The 25,078-nt window shown below is 35.4% G+C and overlaps 1 protein-coding gene across 1 annotated transcript in view; it reads right to left on the reverse strand.

The window, feature by feature from the left end:
- Positions 1 to 246: 246 nt before the first annotated feature.
- ST8SIA4 (ST8 alpha-N-acetyl-neuraminide alpha-2,8-sialyltransferase 4) overlaps positions 247 to 25,078 on the reverse strand; it is an 81,415-nt gene continuing 56,583 nt past the window's right edge. The window contains exon 5 of the mRNA XM_036410327.2: positions 247 to 4,610. Within this exon, the coding sequence (XP_036266220.1) occupies positions 4,328 to 4,610 (283 nt within the window). The 3' untranslated portion in view covers positions 247 to 4,327. The remainder of the gene's footprint in view (positions 4,611 to 25,078) is intronic.

A 25,078-nucleotide genomic window follows, 5' to 3' on the forward strand; every position in this document is an offset into this window, starting at 1 on the left:
TGGCTGTAACTTGTGTAACATTCTCTTCCTTCAACTACAAACACAACGAACCACACATAAAATTGTTAAAGATTTCCTGATGTTCATGGGCTTTTGATTTTGTTCAGTCTCATGCATACTCTTTAAATAAATGCCAAATTGTCAATGGCTGAGACTGAGAGGCAGGGAAGACAAAGGTATTAGCTAAACCATGACCTTATATTGGTGTACAAAGTAAAACCAAGGGCTTGGGTATAAGAAATAAGAGAAAATTGAAAAAAAAAGGATTTAATTTATTTTACAATATTACAAATAATAAAACAATAACATCCAATTGCTCTACATAAACAATAGGAAAAACAGTGTTGGACAGAATGAATTTGACAGAATAAACCTCATCTTTCATTTCCACAAATTATATAAGAAATATTCAGTAGCAATTATTCTGTGCAGCAATGCTATCTTTGTAAACTTTTTTTCCTGCTATTTACATTTGAACCACTTGTGCTTTTGCCTACTCAAAGAAACCATGTCTATTAAAAGGTGCTATTTAAATGGGAGACACAGAGCCTGAAACCACAATCTGAAAACTGCAATTCAAACACATTGCCAGCTTGAAGACATTTTTTTTTTAATTTTAAAGTTTTCTTTTTATTTAAGATTCAGACAGACTAGACCCTTATTGTAACTCTAGGTATGAGCAACAAAGAACTCATAAAGTAGACACCTCTTAAAGCAGGTTAGTAACTGAAGTCTCAAAAGGACTTCTTTATTCTACGGGGGTCTTATCTCCAGGGTGCTTCACGGTGCGGCCCCTGAAGACGTTAGCATAACACAAGTCTAGTGTGTGTATATTCCAGACTCGGTGTGTATACACACAAACACACATATATAGCATTGTATATATGCATCACACATGTCTATTTGTACTATATAGATATATCTATAGCACATATATAATAAAATATCTATTTCTAGGTGGTCTTTATTTGGATTTTCTTTCATTAAATACAACCAATAACCTCCTCTCACTTAATCCTTACAACATTGGTATATTGATAATGTCTGATGGGAAATTTCACACCTGTAGAGGTAACAACTAATTCTATTTAACTCTTTCTACACCCCTTCCACAATTATAGCTACTTCCAACAATAACCACGTGAAAACAACTCTTTTATGGACCAAATACTGTGCATTGGGACGAACTCGCTCGGTCAGAAATAAATTATTTTACTCACCTTTTTCCTGTGTAGTAGCTTAATAACTACTTGGTATGTACACTACCCATAATGTATAGAAGGCAGCTATGCTCACCACTATACCACCAATGCAAGCATAGCGTCACTGAAATAAATTGCTTCTATAAGCATATATGTAGAAATTCCCATTAGCAATTGATACACACTTCATATGATACACAATACATAAATACATTTGAATGCCCAGCACCTTCTTTTAGATAGAAAAACTTCCACAATAATTTCAGCAGTCCTGTGGGCTGAATAATTAATTAGAGTTGCCCAGAAAATCTGTTACTGATTTTTTTTTTTTTAATTCCAGCAACTTAATATTAACAATAGAACAGGCTGGGTGATCATGATGAACAGGTTCCCATGGCCTTCTCATGTCAACAGCACAGTAACATCTATGTTCTCCGAAGGACAGGAACCTTTCCCACCCAGCTGCCTGAGCATTGCCAGGTACTGGATTAAATCGTAACAAAGATATAAAAATAAAAAAAAAAACCTAAAACTAAAGCTATGAACATATAATAGTACAAAAGAAAAAAAGCTGGCATTTCAAGTATGCATGTATAATTTGATTTTATCACGGTCCCTTTTGCCTCCTTATTGGTCAAACCTCAATTATTTTCCTATTCTTGCTGTCAGCTTTCGGTGATCTCCTTGCCCTATTAAGGCCACAGTAGTTCTTGAAGCAGGAGGCATGGATGGAAAGGCTTATGATAGGGAATGAAATGATCATGTACAGTTTGTATTCTTTGAACACTTTGATGCCTTAATTGAATTCATTCTTGAGTATGGAAAGCTCCCTGAGATAAACAAAAGTAGTCTCAGTTGATACTGAAGCCCTTTTTTATAAGCCGAACATTTTCAGAACTGGGCAACGCATTTAGAAAACAGAAAGGACGGGGTAACAAAGCAATGTGAAGCTAAAAAGGCACTACCCAATGCATCTATGAGATAAGCTTCAATGCGCAGAACAGTGAATGGCTGGGATGCTTTTGCTGTGGCCTTAAAATTATTTAAATACATTTGTCTAAAATGCAGTAAAAATGGCAAGGTACCTTGCTGATATTTTTTAGGACATACTTTAAATAAGTTCTGAGATTAATTTTACATATAAGATTTACTTGTGATTTCAAAATTTCTATAAAATTCAATAAAAGGCTACTCAAACAACTTATTCACAAATGGTCAAAATGAAGATTCTATAAATCCCCTATCTTTGATTTATTAAGTCCATCAGGTTTTTCAACTTTACATTCATAACATGTGCCTAATTCTTTTTAAATTTCTAGAAGATAGGAGATTAATGATAAAAGTACATATGTTCTATCCATTTGTAGCTAAGCATCTCTTTATTCTACTTTGTTTTCCTAGAGACACATGAATTCTCAGAAAATATAGTCTCCTATATCACACAGTTCTAACGTATTTTTAAAAATACCAAATATCATTAATATATTAAGAACTGTACTGATATCTTTTTTTCATGACTTCATTTACATGCTCCACGCTATTTACTCTTTTTTCCCCCCTCAGACTGTCTTCTCTAAAAACAAAGCATACATACTCTGCATGCTATTCTTCTTTCTTCAAACTGCCTTGCCTAAAAAAACAAGAAGTCAACTGAGTTGTTTCACACAAGAGTAGAAGTGGAAACGGAGCACTTCTGCTTTCAAAAGAAACAAGTTACCATCAGAATCACCTACCAGTGTAGCATGAGTTACCAGCAAACAGGCCTACTGGTCGATTCTGTTACACGCTACAATATCCTAACTCACTTTATTAATAACTCCATGTGCTTCTATGAAAACATATTAATATGATAACACTGAATAAATTTAACCACAGAAAAAATGTTGGTCAATTGAATCCATTCAAAGTGCAAAATACTGACATACAGTTTCACTGTTAAGCCTATTAAAATGAATCATCTCTGTTACAGAAGCAAAACTCATGTTATTTCTGCACTGAGAAAATCTATGCTATAAGGAGCATGCCAACCTTTCTATTTCAATCAGGGGGATATCAAATAACTGGAAGTCACATTCAGTCCTATCAGGTGAACATTTACTCTTAAAGGCCAAAGTGCTTCCACAAAATTATGATGAAATGTAAACACCATGTAAGTCTTCCTTCAAATAAAAATAAAGTTTGAGTTTTGAAAATTTAAAATACCTAAAGAGGACTTTCACATTAATAAAATAACACATTAATATATTATTTTCACGAAAAGAAAATGGTTTGTTGTGTAGAAACATCAGTATAATCTTTGGTACCAAAAGTACATTTTTTTTCTCGCTAGGTGACATAGAACATCTTTTCTTTAGAATGATTCAAGATTATTTAATGGTATAGTTTAGCTGGTACCTTCTATATCACAGGAAAAAATTCTGGAGGTTTAGAGTTGTGCAAAATAAAACTTTTTTTTTTCTTTTTACAAAGTCATTGTGTGATTGCTCTTTAAAAATTTAAGAAGTTTAAAAATGACCACATGAAGGTTATTTATCTCACTCATATTTGTCTTAGAAAGAATTTCTAAACACCCCAAACCAAAAGAGATTCCAGACAAATAAAAACAGAAATGGAAACATAAAACCCATGATCAGACTCAGAGTCCTGACTAAAGGCATTTCCTTGAGTTGTTGAATCTCGTGTATTTCTCTGCTCAGTTTCCATCTTCATATCTGCTGACAAGAATGGTTAATTTCCCCAAGGGCTGAGTTGTGTTCCGCTGTTCCTTTTCTCATGTGTGTGGCATCACAGAGGCAGCCCGACAGTGATGAACATCTTCGTTTCAGTAAATAATGACAAGTGCATTGTTGGATCTTGTAAACAGTACTGATTATACATTCAAACTGTGTTCTTCGTGGAAGTGGCACTTACTAGGACCCTTGAAGTCTACATATTTAAATTTTAGAGCACTTGGCAGATATTTCATCAGCTGGTAGTGGATTTCTCATGAATGTCCTTGATCACCTTTCAGGTAATTGGTGGATGCTGAAACCCAGTCTTTGTTTTGGATCCTATTTTCAGATCTTAGGAAGCATCTTCAGAAAAGAAGTGCATATTCAGTTTGTTTGTCTGTTTTCAAATGTGCTTTATTGCTTTACACACTTTCCTGTGGTCAGTTTCAGAGCGCCTCGATTGTGTAGCACATTTAATGTTTTGAATTCTAATGGCATTCTGTGAGGACTTGCATTAGAAAAGTACCTATATTTTAAGTCATCATAGTAATGATATTTGACGGCTTTTCCATTCAAATCCTTAGGGAAAGGCCAGAATCCATACAGGTGAATTTCATCACAGAATCTTGTGGCAAGTGTGTACATGAGGAGGCCTGTGCTGGGTCTTTTGATAGGAACTTTGTTTGTCAGCCAGTAACTGGAAAAAACAACAGCACACACATACACAGAAAAGATAATTTAGAGAAACATACAACATAGCCTATATCAAATATACTATGAAGAATTGAAGTAAATGAAATTTGAAAAGTATCTTTATAAATAATACACAAAGATTACTGAAGAAATGTATCTCTTAAGCATTTAGAATACTAATGCGTTTATTTTGTTATATTGCTAATTTTAAGGTCATAGAATTAGCCAGGGTACCTGAAATGTTAGGTAAATATTGTTGTGTAATCTTATATTAAAAATAAATTAGTAGAAAACATTTATATACAGACTGGAATCTTCTCAGAAAGTGTTAAATATGTTGGGAAAGGCATAGTAAGTGGGCAGTGACTAAGTAATCTCCTGGGTAAAGAGAATTTGAAACTATGCTTATAGTTTTTCAAAACTTCTTATTTAACTTAAAAACCCCAAACAAATAAATTCTTTACCTGCATTATAATAACATATTTCTTCAACTTCAGTTGTCCAAGTAATATTTTATTAAGGCTAATTAAAAACATTGCCTCAACCCATAGAAGAACAACATAAAACATATATTTGCAACTAATTCACCACTTATTCAGTTTAACATTTTGTAAAATTGGTAAAATATATGTCAGTGCTAATAAGTATTTTATACTATTCATTTTAAAAGGCATTAAAAAACCCCAAAATGTTATAACCCATCATTGTTGCCACACTTTGTTCATTTGACAAGCATGACAAGCACAAAAAACTCAGAAGTTAATCAGCATCTCTGGTATGGAAGGGGGTTCCTAATAGTTCTTGATATATTCATTACCTTGTGTGGAACCTGCTGAAAGGGTTATAGATGTTTCCCTATTTCAAAGTTGTCCAATAATAAATTGCCGTATTTTTTTTAAATTTTGTTTTAATTAATATCTCCTATTTGAGGAAATATATTTCTGCCATCCAAATGTAAGGGGAAAATTATTAGATTTTTGGTCATAGTTGTATTTAAACACTTGGCTTAGATTTTATATACTATTATTTCAATTAAAAAAAAATTCATGAAGCTTTTCAGGGAAGAGCAAATATATCTAGACTTAGACCCACTGCACCTCCATGGCAGTGCCAAAGAGCGGCAAGCCAAGCAGTAAGGAGTGAGCAGGTGGGCAGTAAGGAGTAAGGGACCCTGAATTGTTTGAGGGATATCCACCGGGGGGTCCCAGACTGCAAGAGGGTGCAGGCCAGGCTGAGGGACTCCCCTCCACCCCCAGCCCCGTGCCTGAACTTGGTGCACTGGGCCTCTAGTCTATATATATATAAAAGCCTAAGTGATTGGCAGACCGTTCGATCAGCTGACTGTTTGACCAGCTGACTGGTAGTTATGACGCACACTGTCTACCAGCAGGTAAAGGCTCACCACAGGGATTCTGTCCTACATATTTGTCAATGTGTTAGTTCATTCTTTAGAGTAACCCGTGTGGAGGGGCTATATAAAGTAAAACTTAAAGCGGTCATCCTGGGCATGCTGAACTAGAACATCTCTGGTATTTTGCTTTCAACTGTTCAAATAGTCCTTTCATGTATTCCCAGTCTGCAGTATGAAACATAACACGAATTCCTTTTTGTTAAATGCATAAAACTTAAATTTGTTTTTGGTAAAGTTAGTGATACTTGTTTTTAAAGACTATGAGATAATTTGTCTTGCCATAAAAGAAAGGTTGGTGATAATTTCTTTAAACAAAAATAGAACTTTCAGTACTGTACACCCTGAGAATAATTCAATCCACCATGAATTAATTAATCCTTATATTATTCCAGGGGAGCAAAAAATGATCTTATATCTTCTTCTTGTGTGAAGAAACAAAAAGACAGAGAGGCATATTTTATGTGATTTGGCAAGCTAAGAGTAAACACAGGAGTAAAAAACACAAACAATCTATTGAAAAGCTGCAAAGATGATAATAATTTACTGAGTATCCACAATGGGCAGAGGTAGTGTTAAGAGTTTTAGGTATGCTGTTGTTTTTTTTCTCCACTTAATACTCACCTTAAACCTATGATCAGATATTATTTCACATATGAGGAAACCAGGCTTGAGAAGATTATATAACCAGTATAAGATCATGGAAATTGCAGGTAATGGAACCAAGATTTAAGTCCACATCTATCTGACTATAATATTTTCAATTTTAACTAAAAATAAATTGATTTCCTTAGTTTTCAAGCTGAGTAATCTTGAAAACTAAGGAAATCAATTTATTTTTAGTTAAAATTGATTTCCTTAGTTTTCAAGATTACTCAGCTTGAAATAGCAAGTCCCAGAAGTCTAGTTTCCACATGGAGTTCACATGGGGAAAAATGAAAGGACTGGAATATGTTTTGGTGATTAACAGTCTGCTGGTTGGTAATGTTTTTTACACAAAGGTCTTTTGTATGTTTTTGTTTTGTTTGTTTTTGTTTTGTTTTATTCAAAGAGCTGACCAATATGCAGGAGCCACGTTTTATACCCTCTCAAAAGTATTTAAATCAGAAGAGGATTTTACAGTTTCAATATATAACTTACTTAACCACACTGCAAATGCCAAAGGCAGTGACACTGTATCAAAGGGTAGGGATTTCCATGCAGATTTAAAAGTATTTTTAAGTGTCATGGAAATGAAAGCAGGGATGTGTAACCTCAAGAGGTCAATCTGTCAATATTTTTATCTGGGAGCCCTTTGTATACAGAGGTCTGTATTAAGTAGGTGATAAAAAGAAAACAGAAAATTCTTTCTGCAGAAGCCTTCATAATCTACATACAGAAAATATTTATCCACCTTCCTAAGCCTAATTCATCAGAGGCACAGAGGAATTATGGCATGTGGAAAAAGTAATAATAATACCTTAGTCCCAATAATCTCTATATTCTGTTTGGTACCTGTTTATGTTATTAGATGTCCACTTTAGAAATCCAGACTTTGACTTTAGCTCTGAATTTCATTCTTTTTCTTTTTATCTGGCCAGTTCCCTAGTCAGTTTATGTGTAAGTGCAGTGTTAAGAAATTCTCGATCTACCTAAACTATATTGGTTTTGCCAAGTGTCGCATATTTTATTAGTGAACATACAACTCTAATGACTGCGATAGTCATTCTACTTGAAACTCAGTTTCAAAGTACTTTCACATGAACCTTATAAAATTCTGTTATATATCATATAGTATATATTGTATTAGCATTCCTACTTCACAGAAGGAGCAGTTAATAGCTTAAGAAGTAAAATAACATGCCCAATTTTGCTCAACCAATGCATTGTATGTTGGTATGTTGGTAAATGTCTAATAGCAGACACTGATTAGGGGAGACCATTACAGACCCACAACATTTGCCAGTTTCCGTGGTGTAAATGTTCCCATCACAGCCGATTTCAGGCTTCTAACCTGACATCAGTGAACACTGAGATGGGAAGACATGACATAATCAGTTCTTGCAAGCCAGCTCCAGTATACCGTTGACTGCAGAAAAGACATAGAAAGTATACCTCCTGACCTGTAGCTCCATAAGATTTGTATAAGAAAATTCAAAGTTAGAGAAAGGTGCCGTTGAGAAATTTCCATGCAGTTGTTTATTTTTGCCCTGTTTGTAAAGAGAGAAGATAGGGGAATGACTTGCATATCTGTAAAGATAGCTTCACTACATACTAATACAGAAGTTTAACATTATGTATCTATATAATAAAAGCCTAAGGGACCATTAGGGCAGAATTACCAGAACAATTGGTTGCTATGTGCACACTGACCACCAGTGGGCACTCAATGCAAGGGCTACCCCTGGTGGTCAGTGTGCTCTGACAGGGGGAGCACTGCTCAGCCCGAAGCTGAGATCACAGCTGGCAAGTGCAGCCACAGCGGTGGAAGCCTATCCTGCATCCATGGCAGAGCTAAGGAGCAGGGAGCTGAGCGGTAATGAGCAGTGAGCAGGCGGGCGGTAATGAGTGAGGGGTTCCGGACTGCAAGAGGGCACAGGCCAGGCTGAGGAACCCCCGCCCCCCCCAGCATACATTTCATGCACCGGGCCTCTAGTTATGTAATAAAATAGAAAGATAAATCTATTTCATCTCATGGTATTATAACACAGTGCTGGATACAAAGTACGTACTAATGACTGTTTATTTAATTTCTTCTTGCTGGCCTTTTGGCGATATGTAGTGTTAAAAAAAAAAAAGTGGGGAACACACATCTCTGAGTGACAGTATTTAATAGTGGGAAAGCACTGAAAAAGTGGAAGTCTTGGCTTGGCTGTACCTTTAGCAAATTATGTGATCTTGGGCAAACCCCTTAAACTTATTCAGTGGCACATTATCAACCAATAAAATGAGATCCCTGATATGGTTTCTACCACATGTGAAACTGTCATTTATAAAAGGTCACAGCAACCTGAATTTGGATTGAGGAACATGAAAGTTTATCCAGTTGTATTGGTAATCTACACTTTATGTTTTGCTTGTAGTTATTCACTACTAATTATTTTATGATATGTGTGATCTGAAATAACATGCAGCGTTTCCCTTCAATAACATTATAGAGCTGTTTGATAAAATCAATCCTGCTGAAAATTAATTTCTAATTCTCTATAATACTTTTAACTAGTGGCCATAAAGTTTACTTACACAGTCATAATAAATTAATTTTTGATTTTCTAAAAATTATAATACTATTCACTATAATTTCAAAGGTAAAACTAATGGGAGAGAATGATATCACATAGGAAAATGGAATTTTGTTGAGACGAGAGAAAAGTAAACAAAAATAAACAGAGGAATCCTTTAGACTTTATCATTTCAGAAACCAGAATCAATTTAAAAGGACTACACCAAAAGTATATCATAAGTTAGTTAGATTTTGGAGAAGGAGAATCTAAAAATGATTATAATACATAAATGAATTCTAACTATTTTGAGACTACTTAAATATTATGCTTAAAATTTTGAACTGGAACATGGAGGTTATGGCAAAAATAAAGTGGATGTAAAGACAAAGGTTTTAATAAGCTATTTTTTAACCAGATTGAATTCTGAAAGATAATTGAAATTAATAGTGTAAATGTCAGAATGAGGAAGTGGTGACATCCAATGGTGAAATATAAGCAACATAGAAGGGATATGGTTTTGAAGCATGATGAAGAAGTTAAATGAGGTTAATCTTTTTGTATTATCTTTCTTATGAGATTAGATTGCTTTTTAAAAATCAACAATTGTAAAAAACAAACCTTACATTTTTATTATTACAATTAAAAGGAAGCAATAAAATCATTTATCATAAGACATGGCATTCTATAGAAAAAGAAAGAAAATCAACTGGGATAGATAATCCCAAAACCTAGCAAAAAAAAAAAATGAGTCATATATTGTAAGATGAAAGTGGTATTTTACTCATGCAAATGTTTCCTTTACAAACATTTAGTCTAAGGAAGCACTTAGAGATTACATTTCCATATCCCTTAGCCAAACATAAAAACAGTTTCCCAGTAAAAGTCCATTTTACTGTTACAAAATGTAAACAACTCTTTTAATGGTCTGATCTTATTTATGCTTGATTTGGGCTATTTTCAAATGTATATGTTTAGTTTACATTAACCTTCCTGATAGGAATTGTACTGAAATCTATTTCAGAAGGAATATGGACCAAAAATGTGATCTCTAATCCATTCAGTAATGTAGAATGCTTGTAGCAAAGTGTACAATTATCAGCCAAAGATTGAGTTCTTCTCAGAATCCAGTGAAGTAATGAAATAAAAAATGGCCATAAGCAGGTTTGAAGTGTTTTTTTAAAGCTTTCCCAGCAAGTATCAAAATAACAGCATGGGGGGAGGTTAGTTAGATTTAGGTCATTATTCTCTTTTTATTCCTGCCATAGAGGATGTGATGCTGAAGTGACTTGACATTCAGACATTTGCCTTGTCTTTGGCATAATTTATCATGCAGTAAAGGACATTTAGTAAGTATAGAATGGAGATTCTAGCTTAAAAACAAACAAACATACAAACAAACAACAAAGATGGGGGTATTGCTAACGTAATGCCAGGGATGCAGGCTGTGAGCTCTGTGTTATACTCCAAAGCTACGTATCACTAGAAATAGAACTGTTCCACATGATTAATTAAGGTATAAATTTAAATTTTTATATAAAGTTTGAAGGGCTATAAGGTTGATATGTAATATATTTCATCAAGTCAAATGTCAATAAATACTTATTTTCCCCCTCCAGATGTCAATCTTTATTTGATGCAAATTCAATCTCATGGAATCAATGCAATTTTCCTCCCTTTTCTCTTTTTTTAGCATAACTATTGCTGATCTCCTTAACATATTTTTAAGGAGAATCACTTAATATATAAAGCACATTTATAAAGTAGTTGCTGAATGGAAGACTATTAGTAGATATTTTTTTATAAGAATGCTCTTGTACTTCTGAAGAAATAAAACAATAAGAAATTACATTATGTAATATAATATTATATTACATTATGTAATATAATATTCTTTACAATGGAAAAATATGGAAGTGAAAACAGTACTACACAACCAGACTATTGTGTTTTTTTTAACCTGCCCCTTTCAGTTATTTTAATATTCAGTTAAAATTCAATGTCAAAAGAATGAAGTTGCACCCCTTCATCATACCCATTGCAAAAGATAACTCAAGTGAATCATACACTATAGTTAAGAGGTAAAACTCTTAGAAGAAATAGAGGAATAATGTAACATGACCTTAGCCAAAGCCTCCTTAAATATGACACCAAAACCACAATTGATAAAAAAAATAAATTGGACTTCATCAAAATTAAAAATGTTTGTGTTTCAAGGAATACCATAAAAATGAAATGGGAAGAAAAAAACCCCCACAAAAAAACACCTCGCGACAGAATAGGTGAAAATATTTGCAAATCACATAACTGATAAGGGACGTGCATTTAAAATACATAAATTTTATAGCTCAATAATAGATACACAAAAATACTTAATTTAAAAATGAGCAAAGGAATAGACATTTTTTCCAAAGAAGATATAAATTGCCAATATGAACATGAAAAAAGATGGTCAACATTAATAGCCATCAAGGAAATGTGAGTCAAAGTCACAATGAGATTCTTTTTCATACCAATAAGAATGATTATAACTTTTAAAAAGATAAATAATATTAAGTGTTGGTGAGAATGTGATGCAACTGAAACCTTCATATATTGTTGGGCTTGTGATTGAGAGTAAAATGATGTAGAACAAGGTCTGAAAGTTTCTCAAAGGGTTAAACCTACAGTTACCTTATAATGTAGTAATTGTACTCATGGGTATAATATTCTCTCTTGGACCAAACTTTATTTAGGCTCTTCTGTACCCTCTTGTCAACTAGGCCAGTCCTTTGGCCTTCTGTGTCTATCCTTGCTGAGTACTTTTAGCAAGAATCCTGCCAAATTAACTTAGGAGGAATTACTCTACTTTTGATACTTGACCACCCTTGACATCTGATCAAACCTTTGCCTTTTTTCCCAGTTCATTATGAATTTATATACATATGAAATTTAATATAGTATGTTGATGCAGTCATATTAGGAATGGCCAATCACATTACCTATGCACATGGCTACATAACAGTCAACTAGTGAATTCGAGTTCAGTTTAGTTTAATTCTTGTTTCTGTTTAAAGAACTTGATGAAATATTGCCTACATTCTAATACTAGGGCTTAAAAAATCACCTAGGAAAACAAAGCAAAACAAACAAACAAAAAACCTATAGTTACTTCTTTTAAACTTGCTACATTTTAATAGGCAGAGAGAAATAATCATTAGGGTTCCATCTAGAATGTGAACTATACAATTCAACTAAATACAGCAATAATGAAATTCACATACACTTAGAGGCAGTTGGTCTAGGACAGCCATTTATTTCATACTATTTGTTTTCTTTTAGCTGTACTGATATAACAGAAATTCAGGAATTAGAGTAACAACACTTTTTCCTCAGTCACTTTGAATAAGAATGTGAGTTGATGGAGAAAATTAGCACAGACTTCATGACAAACTTACCAAGAGGGTGAAACATAACTTTCTTTAAAATGAAAAGAAATTGAAATGGCTTTTTGTTGTTGTTGTTCAAGAGGAATATTTCCATAATAAAGCTTCTCAAATCACTGGTCTAATGATTGGTTCTACTTGGGGGGGAAATATCTGAAAACTGGCAATCTGCGGGAGCTGGCTTACAAAGCATGTGTATGGTATTCTTGACCATCTGTTTTTCTTGTGTTAGTACACTCATGTACTATTGTTTTGTATGCTGACTCAAATTTCATTTGTAAACTTCTTGAAGGCACAAAACATCCCTAGAGAGGGGAGAGCAAAAGATGAATCTGGGAAATAGACAGGTTGAGAAAAGGAGTACACATTACTGAAGAATAAATCACATTTAAGTTTTGGAATAAGAATATTTAGGTTAAAATATTAAGAAATTTCATACTGACTCTCAGATGGTCTTGCTTAACTAATAAGAACATCCCTACAATGTCTTAGTAGCTATCTTAATATAGATCCTTTCAAATAAAGAGAATAAGTGAAATGCAACACCAAAAAGGCTATAAATCATTACAATTCTTGGGTGCCCGGTAAAAACTGTCCAGAGGGTCCTTCATTTTGTATTGGCATGAAAACAAGACTTTTCATCCATGGCCTACCAATAGTGTATGAAAGCAAAAGCAGTAGCTCAGGAACTGACCTGTCTGTCTATAAAATGTTAACTTAGAGAATCTAAAAGACAAAAAGACACCAACGTAGGCCATTCTGTAGAGCTCCATAAGTAAATAAGAAAATATACCTATTAAGTTCCTCAAAGTGGCTGCTACATGACTTTGGTAGATCAGATCCTTAACCACCTTATTAGGACTAGTGATTGTTCACTGAAGAAGGTAAAACAGGTGGCTTTCTGAAGTGCCAGTAGAAACAGCATAATAAATATTCTAATTGTTTTTTATTAGATTTAAGTTGCACTATTTATTTTGACATTCCAAAGGAGTGTATGAAATTTCATGATTTTCAAATAGAGCAGATTTAAAAATTTCTGTGAGAATGGTCTATAAATTCTACCTACCGTATACTGTTTCATTTTACAATATTAACATTAAACCCTCTTTGTCAACGGTGTTGAAATGTAGTAACGAGAAGGGATAAGAAGTGCACTGAGGCTCTTTGATAGTTCATGTTTGGGTTATTAAATTATGTCTGTAGAATATAAAGTTCCCAAATTCTTAAGTGTTCAAGAATTCAGAGTTATCTAATCTAGACCAATTGTCAATTAGTTGGTCTTATAGGCCTTAATTTAAGGAAAACTAAAAATACTCCATTATGATTGTTCTTCCAACAGCAGAATTATCAGTTCAGAGACAGGCTCTCGATGTGCAGAGAGTGACTGAACTCTGGGCATTAAGTGGCTTTTTAGGCCTGGCCACTGGTTATGATGAGGAAAATAAATTATATTGAATGTAAATGGAATATCAATGCATCAGTAAATGTGCTTTTTATAACCATGGAAATAAATTTGTTTTAGGTAGACTTTTAAAACCATTTCTTTAAAAGAAAATAGTATTTAATTTATATTTGGAGAGAGCTTTCCCTGAAACTGAACTGCCAGTAAGGCTCAATTTAAGTTGACTATATTAAGGTCAAAAATACAATTATAACTTATATAAAATTAACTTGGCAGGATAAACAAATCCTTGCCAGAAGAATAGGTGATTTCCTACTCTCTTAACACTTCATCAGCACTTTCTGCATTTCCAGAACTCTAGTTCTTCAAAGAGTATTCTGACCAGAGAGAAAGAAGCATGGGCAATGTGATAAATATATGTAAAAATGTATAAAAACCCCTCTTTTCAAAATGTGATTGAGGTCTGGTTGCTTTGACCTACAATGATTTATATATGTGGTTCTATATAGACTAAAGAAATTGGGAACTACATTGCAATGCTAAGTAATGATCTTCCTGTTTTTATTCTCACACAGTCTGGCCAGTTGCCCTGTTCCCTGTCTCTTACCACATTTCAGAGCTGATTACATACACGTATTCCAATGTGGGAAAACACTGCTCCTTTTCAAACACAACTCTACAAAAGTTTTCTCTGCCATTTCCAGTTGATTCATCAAAACAAAGCTGGTTCAGAAAGGGGGAAAATTACAAATTGCTTTCATCTGTTCAACCTAAAACATTATTCACACTCTGCCAGTGATGACTGCTAAGCCATCTGGGGAATATGATAGGTGTTTGGGAAAAAATATTTGTCACAGTACAGTGAGGAAATGACATGTGTGAAAGCCTCAAGGTTATTTCAAAGTTCAGTGGTGGCTTTCAGGTATTTTGGGATAGACAAGTTCTGAATTATTATAAGAAAGAGAACATTTCATTCTAATTAATCAAGTGAATATATAAGTATACTATCAAGTATGTCTATATAATATACAGTTATATGTCACCTATTATGTTTACATATGCAATTATACATATGTAAATATATACCTCTAGTTTTCTATGAGAATATATTATATATATGCAAACAAATATCTCATAGATATAATTATTTAAATTTCAGAATACGCAGTTGACAATATTGCTTTAAAATAAAATAAAATATTGGGGATAGAAAGACTTTTTAAAGCTCTAATGTTAGCTGAATCTCTCATTTCCTTTATGCTATTAAAAGGAAGTCAGTTGGTTGACAATGCAGATTGGTATAATTCCTGACAAAACTCTGTCTATGATGAGGCATTTTTGTTATGAGACATATTTCCGCCAGTTTTATCAAGAAAGTACCAAACTCAAACATATTTCCTATTTTTCAGAAACTTTTAATAGTAACTTAAAAAAATAAATTTACTCTAAAATTGATTTACTGCCACCATGTGTATACAGCTGAGAGGTCATACATGTTAATTCACCATTAGGAAAATGCTTATATAATCACTAATCTTATTCACCGATCTTCTCTTGACATTCATGTCACAAGTTAGACATTTTCAAATTCTAGTATAAATTTTGGTGTTAGTGGCATATATAAAAAATGTTGTCTAGAATAAGTTCAGTGTCAAGGAATAAAAATAAAATCCATCTTTTAAATCTGGATTGTGGAGCTGTCTGGTTTCCAAACTTTTCACTAAAATACCTTTGGGGATCTATAGCAATTTGTTTCTATTGAAGAAACAGAAGGGGAAAAATGCATATTGTAAATTTGTATGGCATCCAAATATCCCATGCCCCTCTCAACTCCAGACCAAAAGAAATATTGAACCGGTTTGCTGCCAGAAAATGCTCAGCAAAGATGAGAGGAGGTAAGGGATCACTTCCATTAATGTGCATATTCAGCATAGACCATCTTGCTGAAAAGCAATCACATTCAAATGTGACTGGAGCTGTGTATTTGTATTCACCCTACCATGGAAACAGTTTGAATGCTTTCCTCTGGAGGCTGGTGCATCTCAATGACAGCTGCATTGCCACACTATGCTCAAGTGGCTCATCTTGACAGGTCATATCCTGGATTTCACATTCTGAATGGCAGCTGGGATGCCGAGAGCTCTCTCGCAGTGGGTGGGCTGGGTTTAATCAGACCCTCATGGCCTCAGAGACAAGTTGCACGTGCGGCTGCAGGCTAAGGTGTACCTCTGTCACTCCCTACACAGCAGTGACAGGCACCGGCAGCGGTGTCTGTGGTTCGATCAGGACACTGCCACGTGCCTTGTAAGAGCACAGATTTCCTGGGCTCATTGTGGCACTTTCCCAGGTGCCACATGCTGCATCGGTACCGTGTACACTTGGCAGACACGGGTTAAGTGATTCAAGTTTCAAACTGAAATCTGTATCTACATCCATGCACCGAAGCATATACAGATGTATGCACTGGAGTAAAAATAAAACATTGAATTTGCAAAGGTGTAATTGTAACAACCAAACATGAGTCCACTCCCATTCACTGAAAGTGAATTACTGCTCCTGGGCGAGTCCCTGCTTCCTCCAGGGGTGAGCTTTTACTCCTCAAGTTTATTACCAACTATGGCCTGCACAAACCAACCTCTGTGCAAAACCCGAATGAGCTGAGGGATGGTACGCTCAAAGGGGCTGGATCGAGGAGTATTTCCCTCTGCCGTCCAGAGTTCCTGGCATGGGCCAGGCAAGCAGCTTTCCCGGGCATTCACCAGAGCCCCGAGAGAACAACTCCCCGCTACACCTTTTGCAAGCAGAAAGTGACATGCACAGGCAGCATTGACATACACCTTTAGCACTTTTCAAAGACCTCAAAAAGCAACCAATGCCTTTCTGAAAACCTAACTGAAAGCTGCTTGTAATGGAATAAAATAATAATAATAATAATAATAATAATAATAATAATAATAATAAAAACACACACACACACACACAAAAAAAAATAACTCATTTCAGGCCAAAAGCCTAGATTGTGCCCTAGATTTTCTCACTTGTGGGACACCAGAGACATCTAGGGCTGTTTTATGATTAAACCTGCAGTTTGCCTTTGAAAATCTACTAAGTGGAAAGCTCCAGAATTCTAAGGGGAGGATCAGCAGTTTGGATGGGGTGTGGGAGCTTGGTTAATACTACTCCCTAATTGAGCAAGGGAAGAGCTCTGTTTCCTCCAATTTCTATGAAATGGTCCTCACAAGTCTGAGATCGAGAGGGATTCTCATTAGCTAAATGATTACAGTCAGGAAAAGAACAAAGCAGTGCCAGGTGCCTTACTATGAAATGCCAATGAATTCTGATGCCGAGTCTGTGTCCCAAACACAAATTTTTACCTATGAACTGTGAATATCCTGCAGATAGGAATAACAGGGTATGGCTCACACTTGCCCTACAGTCCTGCTCTGCCTTCTCATTCCAAGAGACAAGGGAGCCCCGGAGGTCTGGGAGCTGTGAACCAGGGAATCCCCCAGCACTGTCTCTCTCCCCCTCAGAGCAGTCATCTTTAGGCCCGATGTCCACCCCCTTGTCCCTTTTCCTTCTCACAGATTAGAAATCTAACCTTTTTCAAACATAGGTGTACGTTCCTCTTTGATCCGTTTCCTTTGACCCCTCCCAATTACTGCCCCATGCTTCCATACATCTTTTCATTTACTTAAAGTTTTTTGGTTTTTGCCTGAATTCTACTTTAAAGTAATAAAGAAAAGGCTGAAATATAAAGGGCATGAACAGTGGTAGATCTATAATAGGGAAAGGGAAGACATACGGTGAACACAAAATGGACATAATAAATGACTTGTGTCCTTAAGCTCTGAAATGCTTCAACACATCCTTCAGAATTACCACAATGTTTCTAGCTAGGGAAATGGTCTTCTTTGAGTAAGACTCATTTTTCTGAGGTACAATTAAAGAAGACAAAGAGATACAAAGTCTTATCCAACTCTTCTCCAGTAAATCACCTCTTCCCCATTCTGCTTTATCACATTCATCTTTCCTTCATTCTTCACTACTTCTGCTCCACTACTTAACCTTCTCTTGGAATTCAAGTCCAGTTCTTTTCCACATGACATATTCCTAAATAGTATGACCTGATTATCTCTGAAGGAGCCCCAAACAAATAATTTTATTTTTTAAATTTTCCTCATCTGACTCTTGATTTAACGTTTTACAGTGTGTGTGTGTGTGTGTGTGTGTGTGTGTGTGTGTGTTGTTGTTGTTGTTGTTGTTGTTGTTTTTTGAAGGTGGGATAGATGGGTGACATGTGAATTGAGACATGATAGGAATCTATATATGCAAGTAATTGTGTTTGAGTATGGTCTCAGAATTTAGAATCATAACTTTGTTTAAAATACTGATTTTGGAAAAGACTGAAAATTCATCTCTGAATTCTCAACAGAATCTAGTTTTACTTGAACATCACACTATTTAACTTTGTCTAAATAGATACTGAATATCAATAACAAAGACTTCATAACTGGAGAAATTAAATATGCTCTATCCATTTATACTTAAAGAAAGGACTTTAATAAAATCAGTCCACTGTTTTATCCTTTTAAAACATACACACACACAAAACAACTCCACAAGGATTACTTTTTACTCTGGGGACTCTGTCAGGGCACCACAGTTTTTGCAATTAGACCTAAAATGTAATACTGTATATCTGGGACATATACCTGAGGGAAGCCTTCCCAGTTATTAAAACATATTGAGGATATTTCAGTATCCCAGATGTTTCTTTATTAAAGACATTTTGGTATCATAGGTATTTCCTTTTCAAGCATGCTTTGGACCATAGCAACTATATTAGTAAGAATAAAGATTTGCTATTTCCTTCAATAAAGTGAAGGAATTGTCCTTATTTTCAAAGTGTGCCTCTTTCAGTGTAGGCTAGAGCATTAAAACCTATTGCAGAATTCTACAAATTCAATATACGCTTAGCTAATGTCCACATCTTTCTGTTTCCTTATCTTCTTGTTTTTATTGGTCTGCTTCAGACCACCATTAATTTGAACACACTTTAACAAATTAGCCTCTAAAACATTATTACAGGTTCCAGTTACCAAATACAAGGCTAATTTTATGAAAGTGCAGCTCTGATCTTGCTACTTCTTGCTCAAAAAACCTCTAAGAATTTTCTACTTTTGAAAGAATAAGGTTCCTTGTGCATCCTTCAAGGCTTTTTGGAATCTTATACTAGCCAAACTCTTTAGTATTACTTTATGTCCTTACTCAGTTATTTACTTATCTAATGTAATGCTTTTGTTCATCCTTTATATATTAAGCAAGGTTCATTTATCCTGCTACTCTACCATCTTCCATTAGGGAAATCCAATTCACTCTTCAGGGCTCCAAACTGCCCATTTTAATGAAATATCTCATGTTTTACATCGATGAAAGCAGTTTTTCCCTTTATAGTACGTTGTTAAATTCATTCATTCATTTCATACATAATGTGTTAGACATTGTGCTCTGAAATCAAAGGCAAATAAGGAAAACTCGCTCTTATATCAGGCAGGTGTCTGCTCAATTTGTTGTAAGTTGTTTATCCTCTTATTGGTTCGTACATCAGTTTAGACAAAATTGAAGACCTCAGAGTTTAAACTAATTGTTGTTTATGTCCCTGGGTCCTGGCAGGGAACTTTGCATATATATATATATATATAGAGAGAGAGAGAGAGAGAGACAATAAATCTTTGTGGAAGTGAAGTGAGTTCCTAGTCTGTTGTGGACTATGATTCATTATAAATGGCACTTCGGCTTTTTGGTAATTTATATGATTTGAGCTACTGTGAGCTGGTCTCCAAAACAGGTTTACTGGTTTCATTGGGCTCCAAAATGAATGCCTAGTGTAACTAATTAAATTTTTACTTTGATACATTTCCATTGTGAAAGGCACTATGGAAGAGTACAGACTCAAGCTGCTTGTCTGAACTTGGGCTTGGCTTTTCACTGGTTGTATAAACTTGGCAAGTTCCTTCACTAGTTTCTCTGTCAGTTTTTTCATGTGAAAAATTTAAGTCACAGCAGAACTAGCTGACAGGGTTGTTTACATAGCATGAAAACAACTTGTAAAAAAAAAAAAGGCTGGCACATAGTAAGTTACATGAGTGTTAGCTGAAATTAAACAGTGAAAAGATTGCAAACAGTCACCTGTCTTGACACATGCCATTCTCTTTGCCTTAAACAGTCCCCCTTCTCCCAAATTAACTAGAATATCAATTTCTCCAGCCGGTCTTCTTCTTTTCATCAATCTCCTATTTTTCTTTCTTTTAGAAGTGACTACCCCACACTGTCCTTTCCTCCCCAATCACAGCACTTGTTATACTGATATAATCATCCAAGAGAAGGTGAGAGCTAAGTCTATTTAATCCAAATTTGCACCTCGGATCTATAAAGTACATGGCACACGGCCGATGTTTGATTTAAGGTAAATGCTAGATGAAGTTACTGAAGAAAATTGAAGTTTAGGAAATTCTCTTACTCAAATGAGTATAAGCATAATAATAAATAAGATTACTATTAAATGTGATTAAATATATGCATATATGATGTTGAGGCCTATTTAAATAGAAATAGAAGTAAAAATGACAAAAATAGAATAAAATAAAACATGAAATTATATAATGACAAAAGGAGCAATTGTTAGTTTGTGGGAAATGAAGAGAGAGTAGGATTTAGCATTTCTTAAAACCTTACTTAGATATTAAACACAGACACCTAATGGTTATCGATCTCACACACAGAAAAAAAAGTCCTTATTTGTGAAAATGCTTGTGATTTAGCATGTAATGGTGACATTAAAACATAATTGCTGCAAGGAATTAATGCATGATGTATTTTAATTTGATAGTTTTGAATTTCTAAATGCTTAAAAAGAATTTGTTTTACATTTAATATTTTTTCCTCATTCTCAAGTTGTCACTCTTGATGAAATTGACCCATCCTGGTTGGATGAATATTTTTAAAGCTATAAAACAAGGAAGAAATGGAAATCTTCCAAAATATATTCTTACATGTATAGCTATTGAGCTTTGCACCCCAGACATACTAACATTATAACTCACACACCAAGTTCTCAATCACAAATTCCAAAGAAACTCACAGATCTATTAACAAATGGTCCTTTTGGTCTTTGTCACTACTTCCTGGCACTGAGACCATAAGACCTTTGGAAGACCCTGAGTGTTGGCAGTATCTTTCTTATTCATCAAAGGTCACTTTCCATTTCCCTGGCGTTTACACTGAGGAGGTGACACAGGTGGAGCCCCTAGATACCTCAGGTCTGGGGCTGGTGATAAGAAAGGCAAACCAGTAAGTGGGTGAGGACTTTTGGCCTCACCCCTGACCTCCAGAAGAAAGGGGAAGGGACTGGGAACTTGGTTATAAACACTCTTGAACAAGGAGATCCACAGAGCTTCCCAGATAGTATACACACCAAGGTGCTAAAAACTCCTAGCCATCTCCCTTATCCCTCTTCCCCCAACCCATCTTTGCCATATGTATCTCTTCCCTTTGGCAGTTTCTGAGATTACAATCCTCATAATAAGCCAGTAATGAAATAAGCTAATAAACGGGTAAGACGCAAATTAACAGTCACTCTGTCGCAAAGATGGTGGCACCCAGTTCTCTCAGCCCAGCTGGAGAGTTCCTCAGTCCCAGGGGGACAGCCACTGAGAGCAGGCAGAGTGAGCAGCCTGGCGGAATGCTTGCTGCATCGCCATGCCCGGCTCAAGCAGACCCCCCAGGAGCCGGAGCGGGCATGGACAGGGACAGGGGGGCTGGCCTGCAGTCTCTGCCGCCGAGCGCAGGCCTGGAGAGGACACGGCCGGCCCTCCCCCTGCGAAAGCAGCACGGGTCCCTGTTGCCTCCCATGGAATCTGCACAGGTCCCGCCTGGCTCCTCTCTTCTCTCTTCTCTCTCTCTCTCCCCCCCCCTCCCCATTTTGCCACAGACAAAATAAAATAAATGGGGCATATAATTCCTGTGAGCACCAACAGCTACCTTTTACTAGTTTTTAAATATTCATCTAGACATCTTATCTTTCTTTGCTCTTCTAAATCAAATGTTGGATTTGCCTGTTTTCTTATTGTTTCTTTTTGCCCCACAAAAAATAATGAAAACAAATGGTGAAGATTCACCATTTATAACATTTAATAATGTTATGGCACTGGGCAAGTCATTTTCCTTCAAGAGGGGGAAAATATTTTAGATGCCGTGGTTAGGATGGAACTGTGTTCAACCTTGAGGGTGAATATAAGAGGTGTTAGATGACAAAATCATTCTCTTCAAATAGAAGATTAAAACTGCTAGAAAACAGAGTAATGATGAACTATGTATGATCTCAAGTACAATTGTAAATGATTTGGTTCTAACTCCTTGTACTATAAAATGCCTTTCATTATGGAATGAAAAAAAAAATCAGTTTCTTAGTCTAAAACACCTGTCCTATCTAATAAGAGAGTAATATGCAAATTGATTGTCATAACAAGACACAAGATGGCCGCTCCCATGTGGTCAAAGATGGTTTCCCCCATGTGGACACAAGATGGCCACCACAAGATGGCCAGGAGGGGAAGGCAGGTGTGGGCAGTTATGGGTGACCAGGCCAAAAGAAGGGCAGTTGAGGGAGGCCAGGGCAGCAAGGGAAGGCAGATGTGGGGGACCCAGGCCTGCAGTGGAGGACAGTTGGCAGGGACCCAGCCTGCAGGGGAGCGCAGTTGAGGAGGCCAGGCCTGTGGGGGAGAGCAGTTGGAGGGAGGAGGCCTGCAAGGGGAAGGCAGTTGTGGGCAATCAGGCAAGCAGGGAGGGCAGTTAGGGATGACTGGGCTGGCAGAAGAGGGCAGTTGGAGGAGACTAGACCAGCAGGGGAGGGCAGTTGGTGGGGACCAGGCCTCCAGGGGAGGGCAGTCAGGAGCCAGCAGTCCTGGATTGTGAGAGGGATGTCCAACCAACTGTTTAAGTCCAATCTCACTGGGGTCAGGCCTAAACAAGCAGTGGGACATCCCTCAAGGGGTCCCAGATTAGAGAGGGTGCAGCCTGGGCTGAGGGACAAGCTCCCTGGGCACAAATTTTGTGTACTGGGCCTCTAGTAAATTAGATAACTGAATTAACATAAAACATTACAGATGAAATAATTTTTTTTTTAAAATCTTAACTATTTTGTATATATATATATTTTTCTATTTGGAAATAAATCTTACTATGTATTAACAAGATTAGTTCACTAAAATAATGCATTAAAAGTTCACTAAATTAGTTGACAAAATAATGCATTAAAAGTTCTGAAATGATATACAGAATTGGGTGTACATTAAGTGGAATGCACAGATATGCACATATATAAAACATATATACATATATATTTACTTATATACACATACATATATATGTATATAGATATAGATAGATATACATTTTATAATATTTTAATGATGCATTATCAAGTATTAAAATTTACTTATATTTTCTGTCTATAATTTACGGAAATTATTTTTATTTTTAAATATTTAGTTATGACTAAAGGTAATGACAATAGAATTTTATTTTCTCAGATAAATTATCATTTTACTAATATCATCTTAGTTTTTAGGTTAAGTAGTTAAAGAAATCATATTTTTCCAATTACATAAGTGTGAGAATCAATGTCAAAATTACCAAGTTTCTAGATTAAAATAGAACATTTTTACTCATGTAAAAAGCTTTCAAGCATTTATAACAGAGAAACTGAGTCCTTTGATTAGATGATATGCAGTCTTCTCCAGTTCTCAGACTGTCTAAATTAAGTACCATATGTTTATAACTCAGTCTTCTTCCAATAGGTAGAATAATAAAACTAATGATTAAAATCTAGTGGTCAGAAATAAACGTATCAGGCTGAATGTCATGATGGAAAAGACAAAGGAAGTGCATGGATTGCGACAAACTGAGTAACAACTCTTACACTATAGAAAAATAAATCAGGTCTAGTACACAGTTATCAAGAAGTGATAAAGTTCCAGCATCGTCAGATGTCCTGATTTTCTAAAGAATCAACAAAAATTAAGATATAATTTGAAAATTCACGATTTTTATATGTTGGGCAAAAATTTTATTTATAAATATCTGTGTGGTTAAACAGGCATCAAACTGTTACTCATGAGTTTGCTACTCATATTCTACAACCAGAAAGAGAAACAGAAAAGGCAATAGGGTGTTTCTACGGGAGAAATGAAATAAGTCAGGGATTTTAATGAAGACCAACATGATATTACTTATACTGCTATCAGATATGTGCCAAATAGATTCTGAAAACAACATATTTTATAAGTCTGTCTGGAGTAAAAATAATATGTAAGTTACATGTTTTTCTCATTCTAATCCAAATATTTGTAAATTATTATGTTTGAAACACTACAGTGAATACTAGAAAACAACTTGTTAAATTAAATATTAAAAGTCACACTACTACATTTATTTGCTTATCTATATCTATATCTATATCTATATCTAATCTATATCTTTATCTATATATCTATATCTATCTATATCTATATATCTATATCTATATCTATATCTATATCTATATCTATATCGATGCCTAAGTGACCATTATGACCAAGTGGCCAGAACTAACAGAACGACCAGTCGACCAGTTGTTATGACACACACTGACCACCAGGGGAAAGAAGCTCAACACAGGAGCTTCCTTCTGGTTTTCAGTGTGCTCCCAACCTCCCACAGCCAGCCAACTTCCTGCAGTTCCTCTCCCCTGCCGCCCCTCACCAGCCCTGATTGCTGGCCAGGTTGAGAGACCCCCACATGTGCACAAATTCATGCACCAGGCCTCTAGTTTATCTGTAAGAGTGCAATTACCATTTTAATTCAAATTTAAAATAAAGACCTGAGGGAAGCAACTCAAGTGCAAGTCATCAATATTGTAGTTATTTAGAATAAAGTCCCTGGCACCTTTCTCAGATATACCCTCAAGAATATTTGCTTTCTATAGAATAATAAATG

The sequence above is a fragment of the Pipistrellus kuhlii genome, unplaced genomic scaffold, assembly GCF_014108245.1.
Source record: "Pipistrellus kuhlii isolate mPipKuh1 unplaced genomic scaffold, mPipKuh1.p scaffold_m20_p_4, whole genome shotgun sequence".
In the NCBI taxonomy this organism is placed as follows: Eukaryota; Metazoa; Chordata; class Mammalia; order Chiroptera; family Vespertilionidae; genus Pipistrellus; species Pipistrellus kuhlii.